The sequence below is a fragment of the Vitis riparia genome, chromosome 18, assembly GCF_004353265.1.
Source record: "Vitis riparia cultivar Riparia Gloire de Montpellier isolate 1030 chromosome 18, EGFV_Vit.rip_1.0, whole genome shotgun sequence".
NCBI lineage: Eukaryota > Viridiplantae > Streptophyta > Magnoliopsida > Vitales > Vitaceae > Vitis > Vitis riparia.
The window spans coordinates 37,231,476-37,250,986 of NC_048448.1; the positions used below are offsets into that span (position 1 = coordinate 37,231,476).

At 38.9% G+C, this 19,511-nt stretch overlaps 1 protein-coding gene across 1 annotated transcript in view; it reads right to left on the reverse strand.

The window, feature by feature from the left end:
• Positions 1-19,511, reverse strand: part of LOC117906632 — a 122,878-nt gene that overhangs the window by 88,302 nt on the left and 15,065 nt on the right. The window contains exons 6-7 of the mRNA XM_034819745.1: positions 3,497-4,852; positions 1,559-3,424 (exon numbers count right to left, since the gene is read on the reverse strand). Coding sequence (XP_034675636.1) covers positions 1,559-3,424; positions 3,497-4,852 — 3,222 coding nt within the window. The remainder of the gene's footprint in view (positions 1-1,558; positions 3,425-3,496; positions 4,853-19,511) is intronic.

The window sequence follows — 19,511 nt, forward strand, 5'->3', positions numbered from 1 at the left end:
TTTTAGTTGCTTGAGATATTCCATATAGATATCCATCAAACCTAAGGATAAGACATTAAATTGTGTAATTTTTGTATAATGAACTAGTTCACAAAATGTTTAATGCTTCAAAAGTGAAACTTACGAATGAAAGAATCAATCCCCGAATAATTTGATTTCTTATACTTACTTCGAGAATCTATCTCTTTTTTATACCAACAAATATGTATAATACAAAATAAAATAAAGTGTGAGGCACCACTTTAATCAGAATTATTAATTGACATGAAATGTTTGACTTGCCTGGATTAATAAGGACTTTCATGGCTTACCTGATAGAGGTTGGCCCCTTAACGTTATCCACTCGCCAATGTATCATGCCTTAACGTTATCCACTCAGCAATGTATCATGCCCTTCCAAAGCTTAATCAAGTCAACGGCTAAGGTGTAATTTCCTGCATTTACTTAAAAAAAATGTTTAATGTATGATCTAAAATAAGATGTAATTTTCTGCACTGAGTTATTTAATAAAAATGGTTTTTGAGTAAAATAGATTTGGATTTTAGCCTATGGAGGCCTATGGACTTTCAAAACAGGGGTTCACTAAGAAAAAAAAAGAAGAAACATGAGATCATAAGAAGAATTTTCAGCCCCTATAAATCACTTGGCCATATAATAGAAACTAAGAAGAAGAGAAAGGATCGTAGCTCACAAAAAGCTTGAGATAAATGTTTAGTATCTTCTGCAGCATATCCATCCAACAAATTTGCAAAGAAGCTCCAACCAGTTGTGCATATGGTCCTCTTCATCATCTTGGGCATCAACAACATTACTGTTAATATCCTGTGTCGTTGTATCCATTGGAGAATCGCTATGCTCAGTGCACTGTGTACAGTCATAGCTTGTTTGTGCGTTAGAATTAGTATCTTCTGCTGCTGATCTGGTATCACAACTTCTCTGCTCATCACTGTACTCTGTCATTGTCTGATGGTCGCACTTGGTAGCTTCTGTGTTGTCACAGCTTCTCTGAGCATCAGTACTGGTATCTTCTGGGATGTTTCTGTTGATAACATCACCTGTATATATAAGATAGTACCCACACTCTTTCACTTCGACTTGTGCATCCAAGCTATGAAATGAAGCCTTCAAACGTCTCCATTCGTTTGACCAGTACTGATTGTCAATAGCAACCTTGGGATAATAAGTCACACACATTTGACTTGATTCACCGCAAATTGGGCAGCAAGAAAACCGGACATCATCCACATGACAGCATTCATCTTTATCACCACAGATATTGAGCTCGCAATTCAACCAATCACAAGCCATAGGAATAAAAACAGAGTATAAAGCAAATCCTAAGAAGTCATTATTTCTGTACCAATCCATAGGAAGCTCTATTGTTATTTGAGATCCTTTTTTTTGCTGGCTTATCCACTCTGGAATTCCATTATTTCCCGAAATAACAACTCTGATTGCCTTGTTCCAATAGGAGCCGCATTCAAATTCCTGCACAGAAGTACAGTGTTAATACTCTGTGTTCATAAGGAAAAAGGGCTGAATGTTATGAAAATCATACCTCAATTGTTGATTTAAAGCATTTGAACAGAGAAAAACCAAGTAGACTTGATGGACTTGATAAAGTTTCCAAGCATGTGCAACTGTGGACTTCTAGAACTCGTAAACTTGGCGGAAGCTCTGGAACTTGTAGAAGCCTCTGGCAGTGACTCAAGTCAAGGACTCTCAGTTTGGAAAGTCGAATGATGCCTGCAAATATGCTACTAAAACAGTCCATGCTTAGATTTAGACCTGATGCGTGCAAACCCCCTAAACATTGCAAACTCCTGAGGTTCTCGGGAAGTTTCTCAAGTTTTGTACAGAAACTGATGTCTAGAGTTCTGAGAGAACTCAAATTACAAATGCTTTCTGGAAGACTCACAAGGTTGTCGCAATGTGCCAGGTTCAAAAATTGAAGCCCTTGTAGATGCTCAAATGATGATGGTAGTTCTTCTATAGCAGTTCCTGGAGCGTACAAATCCTTTAAACATTGCAAACTCCTGAGGTTCTCAGGAAATTTCTCAAGTTTTGTACAGAAACTGACATCTAGAGTTATGAGAGAACTCAAATTATAAATGCTTTCTGGAAGACTCACAAGGCTGTCGCAACGTGCCAGGTTCAAAAATTGAAGCCCTTGTAGATGCTCAAATGATGATGGTAGTTCTTCTATAGCAGTTCCTGGAGCGTACAAATCCTTTAAACATTGCAAACTCCTGAGGTTCTCGGGAAATTTCTCAAGTTTTGTACAGAAACCGACATCTAGAGTTATGAGAGAACTCAAATTACAAATGCTTTCTGGAAGACTCACAAGGCTGTCGCAACATGCCAGGTTCAAATATTGAAGCCCTTGTAGATGCTCAAATGATGATGGTAGTTCTTCTATAGCAGTTCCTGGAGCGTACAAACCCTTTAAACATTGCAAACTCCTGAGGTTCTTGGGAAATTTCTCAAGTTTTGTACAGAAACTGACATCTAGAGTTCTGAGAGAACTCAAATTACAAATGCTTTCTGGAAGACTCACAAGGTTGCTGCAATATGAGAGATTCAAATATTGAAGCCCTCTTAAATATTGAATTGATGCTGGTAGTTCTTCTATAGCAGTTCCATCTAAATGAAGCTCTCTTAAATTTTCCACATCCTCAAGGATTTCCGGAAAGCTCCTTAATCGTGAACAGCCTGAGCAGAAGAGAGTTGTAAGGGATTTCAACTCACATATGCTACTGGGAAGACGCTCAAGGTTTTTGCATTCCCGCAAACATAAGCTATCAAGTTCTAAGGGACACCCATTAGTGGGTAGTTCATTGATAGCAGTTCCCTTTAAACAAAGCTTTCGTTGGGATTGCACATCCTTTTGACATCCCCAGCAAATGGTGGGTATCATTGCTTTACCATGGTTCTGTTCATGATCATGGGCATATATAAGATGGATCCCACACTCTTCCACTTTCATTGCTTTACCACGTAAGAAGCCACAAAATGAAGCTGTCAATTGCCTCCATTTATTTGAGGGGTACTTCTTCACAATCTCCACCTTCGGATAATAAATCATCCACATTTTTGGTACAACATCATAGCAGTGACACGAGGGATAAAACTGGAGTTCATCCACAAACCGAATTTCATGACCACGCAAAGTCAAACCATACTTGAAGTAAGTTGCATCATTCTCCAGTGTCTCCTCAGATTCATTATCAAGTGGATCATAGACAGAGTACAAAACAAAACCCAACAAGTTGTTATTTTTATACCAATTTTGAGGAAGCTTTGCTACTACTTTAGCTCCCTTTTTGTGACGGCTTATCCATTTTGGAATTCCACACCTTCCAGAAATAATAAGATTTACTCCGGCAAAACGTTTTTGTCTAGGATGAATCTCACATTCAAAATCCTGCAGAAAATTTAATTAACACGTAAATCCCCATGTCTCCATAAAAAAAGTTTTGTTCTATGAATATCATACCTGAATCACTGATTTGAAGCAGTTGAATAGAGAAGACCAGAGTAGACCTGAAGAAGTTTCCAGCCGTGTGCACTCATGTACATCTAAGACACGCAAACTGGATGGAAGCGCTGGAATTTGTCGAAGCTCTTGACAGTGACCCAAGTCAAGCCGTCTCAGCATAGAAAGTTGATTGACCCCAGCAGGTATGCTCCTAAAAAGATTCCCGGTTAGAAGTAATTGTCGCAGAGATGATAGGTGGCAAATTTCAGTGGGGATTCCTCCTTCATCTATACTGCAGAAAGATAGATCTAACACTTCCAACGAGTACAAGCAGCAAATATCACTCAGGATTTCTCCTTGCATTAGCTTTGACCCACGTAGATTTAACGTCTCTAAGGAGCATAAACCTGACAAAGAAAGCAATTGGCAACATGTTGAATTTAAGCCACAAGCACGGAGATGCTTCAAGCTTTGCAGCCTCCCCAAGTTTTGCGGCAATTTGTGGAGTTTTGAACAGTAACTGACATCGAGAACTTCAAGAAAGCATAAATTACAAATGCTTTCTGGAAGAGTCACAAGGCTTTTGCAGCCGTCCAGATTCAAAATTTCAAGCCTATTCAAATGTTCGATTGATGATGGTAGCTCTTTTATAGCCGTTTCCTTCAAGTGAAGCTCCCTTAAGTTTTTCATATTCTCCAAGATTTCTGGAAAGTACTGTAAGACATAAACTTCAGAGGCACGCTCAATGGGTAGTAGGCTGATTGTCTGACCCTTTAAACAAAGCTTTCGGTGTTCCACGTCCGTCTGACATTCCAAGCAGCTAGCATCCACATCCTCAGTCTGTACTATTGGATCTTGGGCGTATATAGGTTGGAGCCCACACTTGAGCACCTTAAAATGATTGCGAGAGCCTATAAATAGAGCCTCAAGAAATGTGAATTGATTGGTGTGACAGCTCTCCAGAATAGCAGCCTTGGGATAGAATATCACCCACATTTGTTCTGATACACCTCCATCATGGTAGCATTTACAAGTAGTGCGAAAACTGAGATGTCCCACACACAGGGAAGAAAATCCATATCCTTCATTCAATGACAATTGACATTCTAACTCAGTGGAGAATGAAGATTCAGCTTCAAGTAAATAGTCACATTCATCGAGTGGAGCATAAACAAAGCATATAGCAATTCCCAAGAAGTCATTATTTTCAAAACAATACTGAGGAAGCTCCATTGTGATCTGATATCCCTCTTTCTGATTCCTTATCCACTTGGGAATTCCACTGCTTCCCGGAACTACAATACAGATTCCATGGCCAATGTAGTGAGAATCAGCCAGAAATACTCCATTTGATTTGCTCTCGTGTTTCAAATCCTGCACAAAAGGACAATGTAAATCCAGTGGGTCTGCCATTATGTGAGATTTTATGAGAGAGTTTGTTATCAGTTTTCAATAAATTGATTCCCAGTTTTAACTTTCTTTGATCTATGCTCCTGAATCTACTTAATATCCCTTTTAGATGACGGATAATCAATCAACATGAAAGTGAGTGACAAGATTAAGTGTGGAAACTGGAAGTGAGGGGAAACTGAAACCGAAAGTGAGTAGAATAAGCAGATCTCTTCTTCACTTGCAGTAACTTCTTCTCCATACAGATTCAGAGATCTTAGAATTGTAGCTTCAACTTAACTCTCAGAATCTTAAAGACAAAGTTCACTCAGGTTTCAAAAACTCACAGAAAAATTTCTCCTCATGTTTCTCTTAATCCCATGAGGCGAGAGACATGTAGCACACACTTATTGGCTTTTTTCCATGCAAGTTTCAAGGTGGAGCATCTAATGAACTAAAACATTCCCTCAAATCCTAGTGGAAGTTCACACTAGAAATTTCAGAATTTGCTAAAGAAAAGTTTAATTCATGTTATCCATGTATAAAAAAGCATGTGAGGGCATTTTAACTTCCTAATAATTATTATATTAAACTATAATTCTCATTTTTTACTTCATCACCACATTTTGGAGAGACTTTCGTCATCTCTTCCATGAATTAATTGATGTTTAAGGAGATATAATAAACTTTTAATTGAATTTAACATTATTTCTATCCTTATAGTCATCTTAAACTATTAATTTTTTTGTACACTCTTATCAAAATACAGAAAAACTTTAGAAAAAAAATAAAGATTTCAAAACAAGCTTTATAAAGTTATCAACACTTATTTACATCATTCTTTTTAAAAAAATTATAATTAAAAAAACGTCGTTTAAAAATTATAAAGAATAAATTTTTTTAGAAAAATATACTAGTTATTTGAAATAAAATATAAGGGAAATCAAAATTCTTAGTAAATGAATCGTCAAAAAACTATAATAGCTCTGCAAATGAGAAAAAAAAAATTATCAATGTCAAGAATGAGCAACAATTTTTTCTTTTTTTTTTTATTATAAATTTTTTTTATTCTTATTTTATGTATTTATTACAATTTTTAAATTAATAAATAAAGTTTTTATCACAAAATTTTAAAATGGCATGTATGCTTCAAAATTTACATATTGTTATTAGATGTTTATAAATTTCATTTATATCTTCAAAACTAGAATTATTAAACTCACATTTTAAAATAAGATATCAAATAGTTATTTTTTCATCCTTTAGCAATATCAAACGTTTTTTTGTACTTTATTAAAAAAAAAACTATTTTTTTTTAAATTAATGACTATTTTGTATAATACTTGTATAAATTATTTAATATATAAGTATTACTTATTTAATAGTTTATTTTTTTAATTTATTAGAGAAAGAGTGGTGCATATATAATTCAAATAAAAGGTAATTTCATATTGCAAAAAAGTTTGTGGAAAAAGGAAATTTGAACAAGGATTGAAATTTATAGGAACTATATCGGACACCTAGTTTTAGGTTTGTCCCATTCCAACAATCATGAATTGATAGTAGCCTAATCTCAAATCTAACTTTGTCAGACCCTTCCTTTACTAAGTTGATCAAACAAGTTGTTAACATGCAGAATAAGATATTTTTCACTTTCAACTTGTTGAGTCTTCGATAATCTATACACATTCAGAGGGATCCATTATGTTTCTTTTAGAATAATATTGGTGTGGCATATGAAGCTTTAGTTTGTTGGATGTATCCCATGTTAAGCAACTCCTTAAGTTGTTTCCTTAGTTCTTCTAAATTAGGTAGTGCCATCTTATGGGACCTCCATGACAGGAGGCTTAGCTCCTGGCTCTAAGTCAATCTTGTGCTCCCCTTCCCTTATTTGTGCGAGTTTCTTATGTAACTTTAATGGCATCTAAGGATGGCAAAGTTTGATACAATTTGTCAACCAGAGTCGAACCCAAGGCGTTTTTAGTGGGTTTGAGTTGAGTATAATCATGTTTAGGTCAAATTTGTGTAAACGTAAATAACTTGTTTAATAAGTAGGTTGTTTTTTAGTCAAACTACATAATACAAATTTCACCTAAATTGAGTTGTGTAATAATGATGTTAATTAACTAGATTATAACCATAACCTATTTAACCCACATTTGACTCATTTAAAACTTGATTTTGAATAAGTAGGTTAATTGAGTTATAAACATGTCAGATTGGGACGTTAATCATATTAACTTAAACAAGATCTAACTTGACTTTATTATTAAATAGGACAACATTATTAAATGGACTATATGACATGTTACTTATTTAATAATTAGGTTATGCCCGAGTTCATTCTTTTAACCTAATTATTATTTTTTGTGTCATGTTTGAGTTGATTTATTTAATCAAGTGTCTTTGCTTTGACACATTGTGAACATGATCCACCAACATGAATTGTCACTTCTAGTGGCTTCACATACTAGAACTCTTCAAGTACCACTTCAATTACCTTGTGAATGAGTTCCCTTATTGTATCGTTCTTTTCCTCCTTTAATGTAGCCAAGTAGGTCATTTGCTTATTCTTCAATCCTTTCTTTACTTGCATAGTTGATAGCAAGAGGATCTCAAGTGTACCTTTATTGTCTATGAGGACTACACATAGCAAGTTGAATCACATTAAAATTTGAAAGATCAAGAAAGGGTTAAATAAGGAAATGAGCGAGTCAAGACTCATAGACTATGTGGAAAGGCAAGACGAGGTTATGATGAGTTTGGGAGATGTGGATTGATCATTATAAATTACAAAAGAAGGCACACAAACATGGATATGAGGCATAAATCAAATTCATCAAGTTGGATGGAAATTTGGAACTTAAAATCTAGTGGCATCATGTACTTTGAATTTGAGGTGAAATTTAAAGCATTTCCCCAAGTCCATTTTTGGCAAGCTATAACTCTTTCGAAGCTCTGGAATTCAAGAATCCAACGCTTCAAATGGTGCACAAATCGGAGTTGAAACGAGGAAATTATATGCATTTGAAGCAAACTAGTTAGAGAAGAATGTTGAGTTCGAAATTCACTATGCATTTCGAACTCAACCCTTTGATGTTGAATTGGACCTCCTTCCACTTATGAGTTCGAAATTGACTTGGAGCTCACCTAAATTTCGAACTCAGCCACTAGTGATCATGTTTGAGGCTTGAGACATGTCGAAACGAGTTTCAAATGCCCCCATCAAATTCGAAATGCATTATACTCATCTAGAACTCATAATTTTTGAAGCTTTTTAGGTTGTTTATGACTTTTCCTTGTAAAAAGTGGCCAATGAGAGTATTCCACATGTTAGGTCATTGATAATACTATATAAACTCTCTTAGTTCTAGGGTTTAGAGATATTTTTCCAAGAGTTTGACATTTTGTGGTGGAAAAATACAACAACTTTGGTTTGTTTCTCTTCTTCTTTAGCGAATATATTGTTTTTTAATTTCTTTTGATTTAACTTATGGAATTTTACTCTTTTATGGAGTGTGATTATGGCATCACCCCCACGGGCTAAAAGCTAACTTGGGGCTTGAAGCATGAAAACCTAAGGGTTAAGAAACTTACAGAGATAATGAGTAAATCTTATAATAATGAGATTAATTATTGGTTGAGTCACAATTTATCAATTTGATTTTTACCCTATCCTTGTGAGTTAATTTAGGGAATAATATAGTAGGCTATTACTCGATACTAGTGATTCTTGGTAACTCTTGATCATTAGTTATCCTGGTCTTCCCTATCGTTATCTACCCTATAACAAAGCTATGAGTATGAAGAGTTAAAAAAACAAGTCTTAAACTGGTAATTCATCTCATTTACTTAATGGTTTTAGGAGTCTATTTAAAAAGGAAAATTAGGTTTCAAATGCAATTTTGAGTTTTAGAGCTTGGGTCGATCGCAAGTGGCTAAGGATCCTAGAACCTTAAGATCATGTTACTTAAAGACCTCTGTTCTCTCTATTTCTATACCTTAAGTTGGATTGAGGAAAGCCTAAGAGTTTTTTTTTGATAAGTAAGCACAGAATATATTGATAAGAGGCCAAAAAGCCACACGTATACAGGGGGTATACAAATTAGCTAAGCCTCACCACCACAAAAACAACAAAAAACCCACCAGCCCTTAATTGGAGGCTATCCACTCCAACGAGCCTATAAGAGACAGCGACCTCTCTCCACTATACATTCTCGCCCAACACCATAAATTACAAACAAAACAATTTTTAAGTTTCTGAATATCTATCATCCCTCCCCTAAAAGCAAGCCTATTTCTTTCCTTCCAAAGGGTCCAAAAATGTACAACGGTATAGACTTCCATATCTTTTTCCTTTTTTTCCCTACAAAAGAGCCCCTCCAGCTTAACAAGACCTCCTTTACAGTTTCTGGAAAGACCCACTGAACACCAACCAAAGCACATATCATATCCCATAGGACTTTTGCCACTATACAATGAATGAGGATGTGATTTACAGTCTCCTCTTCGCAACCACACAAGAAGCACCGATTAGGGAGGTGCCACCCTCTTTTCTGAAGCCTATCAAGCGTAAGCACCTTACCCCATGTAGCTTCCCAAGCAAAAAACAGAATTTTTGTTGGGACTTTATCCACCCAAATGTTGTTCTTCGGAAAATTATTAGCCACGGTATTTACCACCAAGTTGTATGCTTCTTTTACTTTAAACTGTTCGTTTCTCCCCCCTTTCCAAAAAACAGCATCCTCTTCTAAAGTAGGCTTGAACCCCCTCAAAAAATGGAGCATATTACCTACCATTTCCAGCTCCCAATCATTGAAACCCCTCACAAATCTTAAATCCCAATCACCATGGCCCACATTCTGATCCCACATTTCTTCTACTGTGCCATTCCTATTAGCAGCCATCTCATAAAGGTGAGGAAACCTTTGGGACAGCACTGTACAACCGCACCAGGGTCATTCCAAAAGCTGATTTTGGAACCATTCCCCATATTAAACGCCATGTTTTCCCAACACCAATCTTTTTCCTTCATAATTTCCTTCCAAACCCCTACTCCAAACGCCCCATTAGCCTTTTTGGTCATCCAACCAAGACCCTCTTGCCCGTATTTCGCCAAAAGCACTTGTTTCCACAGATTTTCCTTTTCATAAGCAAACCTCCAAATCCATTTTCCCAACAAAGCCTTATTTAGCGGGGTTAGCTTCCTTAGGCCAAGCCCCCCCTTTTCCTTCTCCGTACACACAACCTCCCAATTAACAAGGTGCACTTTCCTTTCCAAGTTTCCTCCTCCCCAAAGAAAATCCCTTTGCACTTTTTCAAGCCTTCTCGCAACCGACTTTGGCATACGGAAGAGAGACATTTGATACAATGGTATACTAGCCATTGTGCTCTTAATAAGAATAAGTCTCCCGCCTTTGGAGATATATTGACGCTTCCAATGCGCAAGTCTTCTTCTCATCTTCTCTTCCACCCCATCCCACACGGCAGCACTCTTGTTAGGAGCCCCCAAAGGCAACCCTAGATACACCGAAGGCAAAGAGCCCACCTTGCAGCCCAATTCCGCAGCCATCTCCTCCATCTCTTCCACCTCTCCAACCGGGATTATTTCACTTTTATCCAGATTTATCCTTAACCCTGAGGCGGCTTCAAACCAAAATAGAATCCAACTCAAATAAGTTAGGAACTCCTTCTTGGCTTCACAAAAAACTATAGTATCATCCGCAAAAAGCAGATGGGAAACATGCACAGGCTGCCCTCCTCCTCCTCGGATCCTACACCCCGACAAAAACCCCCCTTCAACAGCCCTCCTAATAAGATTGTTCAACACCTCCATCCCCATCACAAAAAGGTAAGGGGAAAGGGGATCTCCTTGCCTCAACCCCTTAGAACTAGGAAAGAACCCAGCCGACACTCCATTCACCAACACCGAAAACTTGGCTGTGGAGATGCAACTCCACATCCAACCCATCCACTTTGGACCGAACCCCATCTTTCTCATGACTTTCATCAAAAATTGCCAATTTAAACTGTCGTAGGCTTTCTCTATGTCCAGCTTACAGATAAGACCTCTCTCTCCCCTTTTTTGCCATGCATCAATTACTTCATTTGCAATTAAGGAGGCATCAAGGATCTGCCTCCCCATTACAAAAGCATTCTGATCAGTAGATACCACTCTCCCTATCACTTTTTTGAGTCTATTGGCTAATACCTTGGCCAAGAGTTTGTACAGCCCCCCCAAGAGACTGATTGGCCTGAAATCCGCAAGATCCTCTGCCCCCCCCTTCTTGGGAATCAAAACCAGAAACGAATTGTTAATGCTCTTGATGAAGGCCCCTTGCTCATAGAACTCTTTGAAAAATTCCAGCACCTCCTCTTTAACCAGGCCCCAGCATCTTTGCCAAAAAGCCATAGTAAAGCCGTCCGGTCCCGGGGCTTTGTCCCCATTCATCTCTAACAGGGCACTATGGATTTCCTCCTCCGAGAAGGGGTGCTCCAAGTTCTCTGCCTCTTGCTGATTTAGTTGCTCTAACTGTAGCATTTCAATATCCGCCTTCCAATCTGAATTTTCCATAAGTAAATGTTGGAAAGCATTAACAACCCCTTCTCTCACATCCTTCTCCTCAGTCATCCACACCCCATTTATCTTAATTCTGTCCATATGATTGAATCTACGATGGGCAGCCACCATACGATGGAAGTAGCCAGTATTTTTGTCCCCTTCCCTTAGCCATAATTCTCTGGAATGGTGCCTCCAGTGAGTTTCCTCCAACGATACCCACTTAGCATAACTGTCCTTTGCTTCCTTTTTTGATATTGTTTCCTCCTCTGATAGTCTTCTCTCACATTCCACCATGTCCCAGTGATCCACTAATTGAAGGGCAGCAGCTTTATTATCTTCCAATCTCCCAAACACTTCCCTATTCCACACTTTAAGCTTTTGCTTCACTGCTTTCATTTTTGTGGCCAGCCTATAGCTGGCACTGCCTCTCACCTCCACTCCCTGCCACCAGCTATGGATTAACTCTTGGAACCCTTCAACATTAAGCCACATGTTCTCGAATCTGAACGGAGAAGGACCTCTTCTCACAGTTCCACCCTCCAGCACCACCGGAAAATGATCCGAAACAGGCCTAGACAACCTTTTTTGAGTCACGCTACTGAATTGATCTAGCCAACTAGAAGAAACCAAGAATCTATCCAACCTGGCCCAATATAGATTATTAGGCCCCCCACTCCACGTATAATCTCCTCCTTGCATCGGGAGATCAATCAGACCTAGCTCATCTATAACCTGAGCAAATTTCCTCATTGCTGCAGAAATTCTCCCTTGTCTATTCCTCTCATTTTGAGAAAGAATAACGTTAAAGTCCCCCCCTACACACCAGGATTCTTCCCATAATCCTCTAATTGCCCCTAACTCATCCCACATACAGTCCCTTTCATTTTTGGTGAACGGACCATACACCCCCGTGAACACCCAGACAACTCCATCTTCCACCTTCCTAAAACGACAAGAGATAGAGAATTGACCCTCCTCCCACTCCAACAGCTCCAGCAGCCTTTTATCCCAACAGACCAGAATGCCTCCTGCCGATCCACAAGCATCCAAGGCCCTCCAATCCAAGAATCTTCCCACTCCTATACTTCTAACCACCCACTCAGACATCAATTGAATTTTCGTTTCCTGTATACAGAATAAATCTACTTTCTGACTTTTCACAACGGCTTTAATTAATTTCCTTTTAGAACTATCGTTAGCTCCCCTCACATTCCAACACATAATTTTAAGCTTCATTCACTTCTACAATTTGACACCCTCTGTCCTGTGAAGGACTACTCTGCTTGCTTCCTCCCTCATAATTTATTGAGCATTCCAGCCTTTTCAACTCCCTTTCAAATTTTGTCTTCTCTAATACACCTCTACTGTATATCTTTTCTCTTCTTTTTCTGATTTTTGCCAGGAAATTTAAGATCTCCTTCTCCAACCCTTCTGTCGAGAAGCCCAAAAACTGGCTAAATTTGGCCAGATTGCAATCCTCCCATCCATTCTCCCTTTCCTCTCTAGCTTCTTGAGTCACAGCCAACTGTGACCCTCTCTCCCACTCCTTTTCGATATTATTAACAATGTTGACTTCGATCAAATCCCAGCTCCCACCTCCATTATCGACAGATTTACACCTACTCAACGGGGTGTCATTTTGAATCTCCTCACAAGCAACCCCAGAATGATCGTAAAACTCCCCCTCCGGAGCCCGATCAAAAGGAAGAGAGGAAAGAGAAGAATACCCCGAGGCCCTAACCCCCTTTGAATCAGAATAGACCCATACCTTGATTCCTCTTCAATTAAAGCCCGATCAGTCATTGAATGAGACGGTGCCATTTGCTGCTTCCATCCGTCTTCCTTCTCCCTTACTTTGACAAAATCATCTTCTCTATTTCTTCCCTCACTGTACTCATCCCGCGCCCAGAGAGAGACCCTCTCTAACTTACCATTTCTGCTCTCAGGCTGGGACGGGCTTAAATAACCCCCCACCAGACCATTATTTCCAACCAAATCTGGGCTTGCATCAGCCCACCAACCTGGCTTAGAATAGGATGGCCCAATCCCAGGCCCATCCTTCTCAATCACCACCCCTTTTAGCTTTAGCCCTTTTAGATGGCTCACTGTCATTTTTTCCCCTCCTTGGGCCTTAGGAGATAGCGGAACCTCATCAGGCCCAGCCCCATCAGACGCCACCCCATGCCGATTTGGAAAAGGGCTGGACCCATTGGACTCCTTCCTGCCCACATACGGACCTGACTGAAGAAGCCCATCCTTCTGACCCAGATCCGCAGGAGACCGGGCTCCAGACCCTGCTCTGGCCCGCTTGCCAGTCCTATCCCCACCCACTCCTCTGACTTGCCCATCAGTCGCGTCAGCATACAGCAGCAGCGTCTCGGGCCTTGCACTGTCCAACTCACCAACGCGCGGGGTAGCGCGTGCCACAGCTTCACCCCTGACCTCCTCACTGGGTTTTCCTTTCATACGGCTGCCCGGCGTCACCTTCCTCATCTCCGGCCTCACTTCCCACCAGAGAATAAGGGAATAACACACCTCCTCCACCACTATATCTAACCTGCTCGGCAAGCTTCCATTCCTTATCTTGACACGGATGCGAGCCCATTCCAGTTCCACCATCTTCTCCGTCTTGGGATCCATGGCTACAAAACCTCCACACTCGTCCCCCACTTTCCGCAAGATGGACGGAACCCATAATGAAACTGGAAGCCCTAGGATTTTTACCCATACTTCCTTCCTGCTCCCACCTTCATCCTCACATCCACACCTAGGACTCCATCGTTCTAGCCCTAGCTGGACACCTCCCACCCGCCTGCTTCCAGAGGACAGAACACGATCGGCTTCCCCCTCAAACTGGAACTCCAAGAGAATCCTGCCCTTTTCCATCCTTGCCAGCCCTAGCTTACCCTGCAACCCCCAGGATCTCGCCATTAACCATCCTAGTCTCTCCATGTCCATTCCATTTTCTGAGTTAGAATTCCAGCTACCTACAAGGCAATGCTCCAGTTTACGCAGATTCCCCCTGATCTCCTCTTCTCTCACTTCCACTCTTATCACTTCCCCCTCCCTGTCATTCGCCCCCTTTACCATATCTGCAAACGACTGCCCCATACTTGCTTTCAACATGACCCTTTCCTCCTGCTTATTCTCCTCTTTGCCATTGCTTCCTACCACCTTCTTTAACATCTCCGCCATGAGGTTCCACCCCCCTCTCTCGCCTCTCCCTTTTGGAATAAAGATATTGAAACTCCTCTTCTCCTGTTCAACCACCCCTAATCTAATGAAAGACCCTGCTTTGTTCTCATCCCGCACCATGGAATAGGCTCTCCCATTCTCCCTCCAACCTCTTTCCCATTTTCCTTTATCCTCTGCCTTAATACACTGGATCAGGCTATCCAGGAGTATTTCTGCACTCAACAGCCCCAAACGGACCCATGAAGAAACCCCTCCCTTGCTTTCCTCAATAACGATTTGGGTTTTGCCCTGTTTCTCCTCCACCCCGATCTCGAAAATCTTTGACTCCACCCCAAAACTCCCCTCTTTCCTTCTTCTCCTTCTTCGCTTTCCTTCGCGAAAACCTCCCTCATCGCCCTCGCTCGCTCTCTCGCTCCATTTGAAAAAAAAGGTTCACCTTGGTATTAGGAAAGCCTAAGAGTTGAATCAATTGAATTAAAAATCAATATTCATTTTGTTATTAATTTAGTTTCTTTTACTTAGTTTTACTAAATAAAAGTTCATTCACATATTTTTTTTTCACTTTAGGATTTAAATAAAAGTGATTCATTTATCCTAGTATTGAAAAATTCCATAGCCAGTCCTAGATGATCATACCCAGAGTACTATAAAAGTTGTAGTGACTCTTTCTCTGGTTTTTCTTAATCAAAGTTACTACATAAAAAGACTTAGTATTTGAACAAAAGAGAAAAACGATCAGAATTCAAGTAAAATGGGATGATCAATGTTAATGAATTTTTACCATAATAAAGAATGATACTTGATTCTAGACTACTTAGGTATGGATCAAAAGATTTAAGGATGACCATTATGAACTATGAAAGAAGGCATACAAACATGGATAATGAGGCATGAAGCAAATTCATTGGAAATTTAGAACTCAAAATCTAGTAGCATTATGTACTCTGAATTTGAGGTAAAATTTGGAGCAGTTCCCAAAGTCCATTTTAGGCAAGCTATATATTGTTTCAAAGCTCGAGAAGTCAAGAATCAAATATTTCAAATGGTGTGCAAATCGGAGCTGAAATGAGAAAGTTATGCACATTTGAAGCAAACTAGTTAGAGAGGAATACTAAGTTCAAAATTGACAACTTGAATTCGTAACGGTTTTTGGTCATTTAAAACTCAAATGAATGCAAGGAAGCTTTTGCCAGAGGCTAAGTTCGAATCTGCCTACCTATTTCGAATAAGAGGCATGCATTTCAAACCTAGAAATATGGAGTTTTTGCATGGGCAATGGGTTAGTTTGAAATTCCCTGTGAATTTTGAACTCACTATCCTGATTTCAAACTGAGCTCTCTCCTACCATTTACAAGTTTGAAATTGATTTGGAACTCACCCAAATTTCGAACTCAGTTGTTGGTGATTGAGTTTGAGCCCCGAGATAGGTCGAAACGAGTTTCAAATGCCTCAATCCAATTCGAAATGCATTGTACTCATTTAGATTTCATAATTTTTTAAGCTTTTTAGATTGTTTATGACTTTTCCTCGTAATAAGTAGTCAATTAGAGTGTGCCACTTGTTAACTTCTTGTTAATCTAGGCAACTAAGCAATTAAAATATAGAAACATCCCCTATAAGTGTTCTTCCCATATTTAGACCTTCCATCCCTAGTCAACATTTGTATGAAAAATGATTTCTACAAATAAATTGGTGTAATACCACAATCCAAGTTTATAAGTACCAACCACAAACATAATGATTCTCTTAACAACTCCAAGGTGTGATTTCTTCAGAAGATTGTTATCAAGCATAAACTCCTGTGCTATAGGTTTATCCAACCTAATTGTCATTAGATAAATAAGGCTTCCAACCATTGATCTATAGGTGGATAGATTTACAAACTTACCACTCCTATCTCTTGTAAAATTTTTCCTACGACTTTTCTATTGTCATGGCCTAGCTAAGTTCATCCATCTTAATTTAGCTTATAGAGGGGACCCTATCACTAACATTTCCAATCACATTGTTGATAGGATGACCACTAGTTTCTCTTATTTTGCTCCATGTGGATGTTTGCTTGATTTTCAACATTGAGTTCATTCACATTCTCAATCATTTAACTCTTTTTTCCTTGCCTAAATCTAGAATGTTTGATGAAATATCCTTAGGAAAGACACATTATTTTCTCCTAAGTCATCTATCACAACATTGATCGATTCAATTATAGCTCTTGAACTATTAAAGAATATCTTAAAGGCTTTAATCCTTGTTGAGTATCTAAAAGAAATTCTTTCAGAACTCTTTGATTCAAACTTCCCTAAGATTTTAGAATTGTTTACATAAGACATTGTTTCTAAAAACTATATTTAGCAAGTCCTTTTGGTTCTAGCATATGGGTGGACTCAGTTAGATGTATAAGATGTTGTGTTTATGGATTCAACTGATAAAGTTGTTAGAACCTTTGGATTAATCCATTCTGAGCCTGGGATCGTTGGGCTGTATGCAAAAACTATCCTAGGGATCTCTAGATCTAGGCAATAGAAGCATATACATGAAAAACTATAGATCTAAGTGCTTAAGAAAAATACACCTTCAATCTTGATGATTCCAAAATGATTTAGTCGATGAAGAAGCTGGTGCAAATCTCAAAATCCAAGAGATCTTTTGCTCAATGGCTCTTTTTCCTGGATCTAGGCACTTGTGGATGGTAGAATCCTCACAGAGGGGTGGAGACTAGGGTTCTTCTTTGGATTCTAAAAAAAATGAAAGAATAAAAAAGCTCTAACCCCTATAGGGGTTTATATCTAGGATTCCCTATAGGCTTAAGTGACTTGAGTCAATCTTAGGCTTAGGGGTTACTAAATTTAGCCCACTTAGGTCCTCATTAATTAATTAGCCCTATTTGGGTTCAATTAAGTAATCATCCCAATCCAAAAACATCATTCATAAAATCTAAAGCAACTTTGCATTTTTACCAAAACATCCTTATGCACATATATGAATAAATAACCCATATATCCCTTAAGCAATGGGTCACATAGAAGTATGAGCTCAAGTAAGGACCATTGGGATTTGTAGGAAAATAGTGTTCCTTTATAATCTAATTCTAAAGCTCACTTAACATCTCACTACAAAGAATCAACTGCACTATAATATTCTATGATATTACATTAATATAAAATACATGGGTTTGTGACTTACTAACAACTGAATGCAAGCTCCTCATGAACCGGTGTTCATAATATAATGAGGTGAATGCTATCAATTTCTTAAGATTACCTCTCCAATCCTTGAGTTATAGATCATTCCATTATGTGATAAATTGACATACTCTAACTCACAAGGAACATATGTTAAATTCTACAAAATGAATCACTGCAGCCATAGATTTTATGATCACATATCCTTAAGATCATTCGAGGAGACACACTCTTAATCCCATGAAATATCAAGATGCGTATCTTATGAATATCTATTGTCATCTACCTTAATCAACAATGACCCAATGCATAGGGAATATATGACCACCCTACAGTTTCACTCATAGGGTCAAAGTCACTAAAGACTTTAATACCATCTCAATATTCTCTCAAAAAGGTTGAGAGTGCATGCGGTATAGTAGCTTGGTAAATCATGACTACCCCAAGAACTGATGTCATGATTCATTGTAAATTTTGTCCAATGTGCAATCATATATGCTAATGTACTCACCTTAGAAAATTCATCTCAATAAAGTCATCTCTTCAATTAGAAAGTAGTGCACTTAATTGCAAATGGATTGTCTAAATCCATGAACCAACTTTGAACCAGTCAAAAATCTTTCAAGGAACCTATGTGTAGACCCCCATTTTGGGGATTGTTATTGTTTCCATTTTATTTTTTTTTGGCTAGATGGAGGAGTTTTTGAAGAGCACATGCCCTTTTTGGAGAGGCTATTAAAAAAGGTGGCAGCACGTCTATTAGTGGAGGTATTGGTTTTCTGAAGAGGCAACCAAGGGAAGACACGTAGCAAGGAACCATTGGGGGGCAACATGGGTATTCGTGAGTAGCAAGAAACGGAAAAGGAGGAGAAAAGCACAGAGAAAATGGGCATTCTGGGCTGGATAGAGTGAACGAGAAAGAGAGGAGCTGGGTAAGAACATTTGGGGAGCAGAGATTGGGAAATAGGAGGGTAGGTAGCTGTTTTGAAAAAGCCATTTTGAGAGAGAAGGAGAAGGATTGGAGTAGAGAGGTTTTTAGGGAGAGTTAGAGATAGAACGAACTGAGCTGTGAGGAAGGAGAGCATTTAGCAAAGAAGAAAAGTTCACAGAGAGAGGATTGAGGAGAAGTTTTGTTCGAGAGAAGAACCTCCCAAGTATGAGCACTGTGTATTTCTTGTTCTTCTTCCTCATTACTTTTGCTCTTCCTATATTTCTTGTTGTTTCTGGCTCCCATTCATTGTTTAGACATGGATATCATTGGTTATGTGTTCATTGCTATTGTTTCTCTGGATTGCTGTGACTGTGCTTAGATGATTCATGTCACTCTTTCTGTGGCTTTGTTTAAGCGTGGTTTAGTCTTACTTTAGCTGTCCTGTGATATGCCTAGATCATGTTTTGGTCCTGTGCCCACCTAGGTTCCCCACCTGTTCATAAGCTCATTGATTTCAATGAGATAGGACTTGGTTTTATGATTCTTTAGTTTGTGTGATGCCTTGATTTTGGGGTGTTCCTTTGTCCTTGGCTCTTATCCAAATGTAGGGGTCATATGGAAAGAAGACCTGGGTCTAGTTATGAACTCCTGCAAAGGTACGTGCACTCAGGCCGAGCATGTTATCAGAGAGCAAAGTTCTCATTCCCAGTGGTTAGATTGAGTCGATATCATCAGTTGGGAATCTGGTTGTTCTAGTAGAAGAAGGTATGGTTG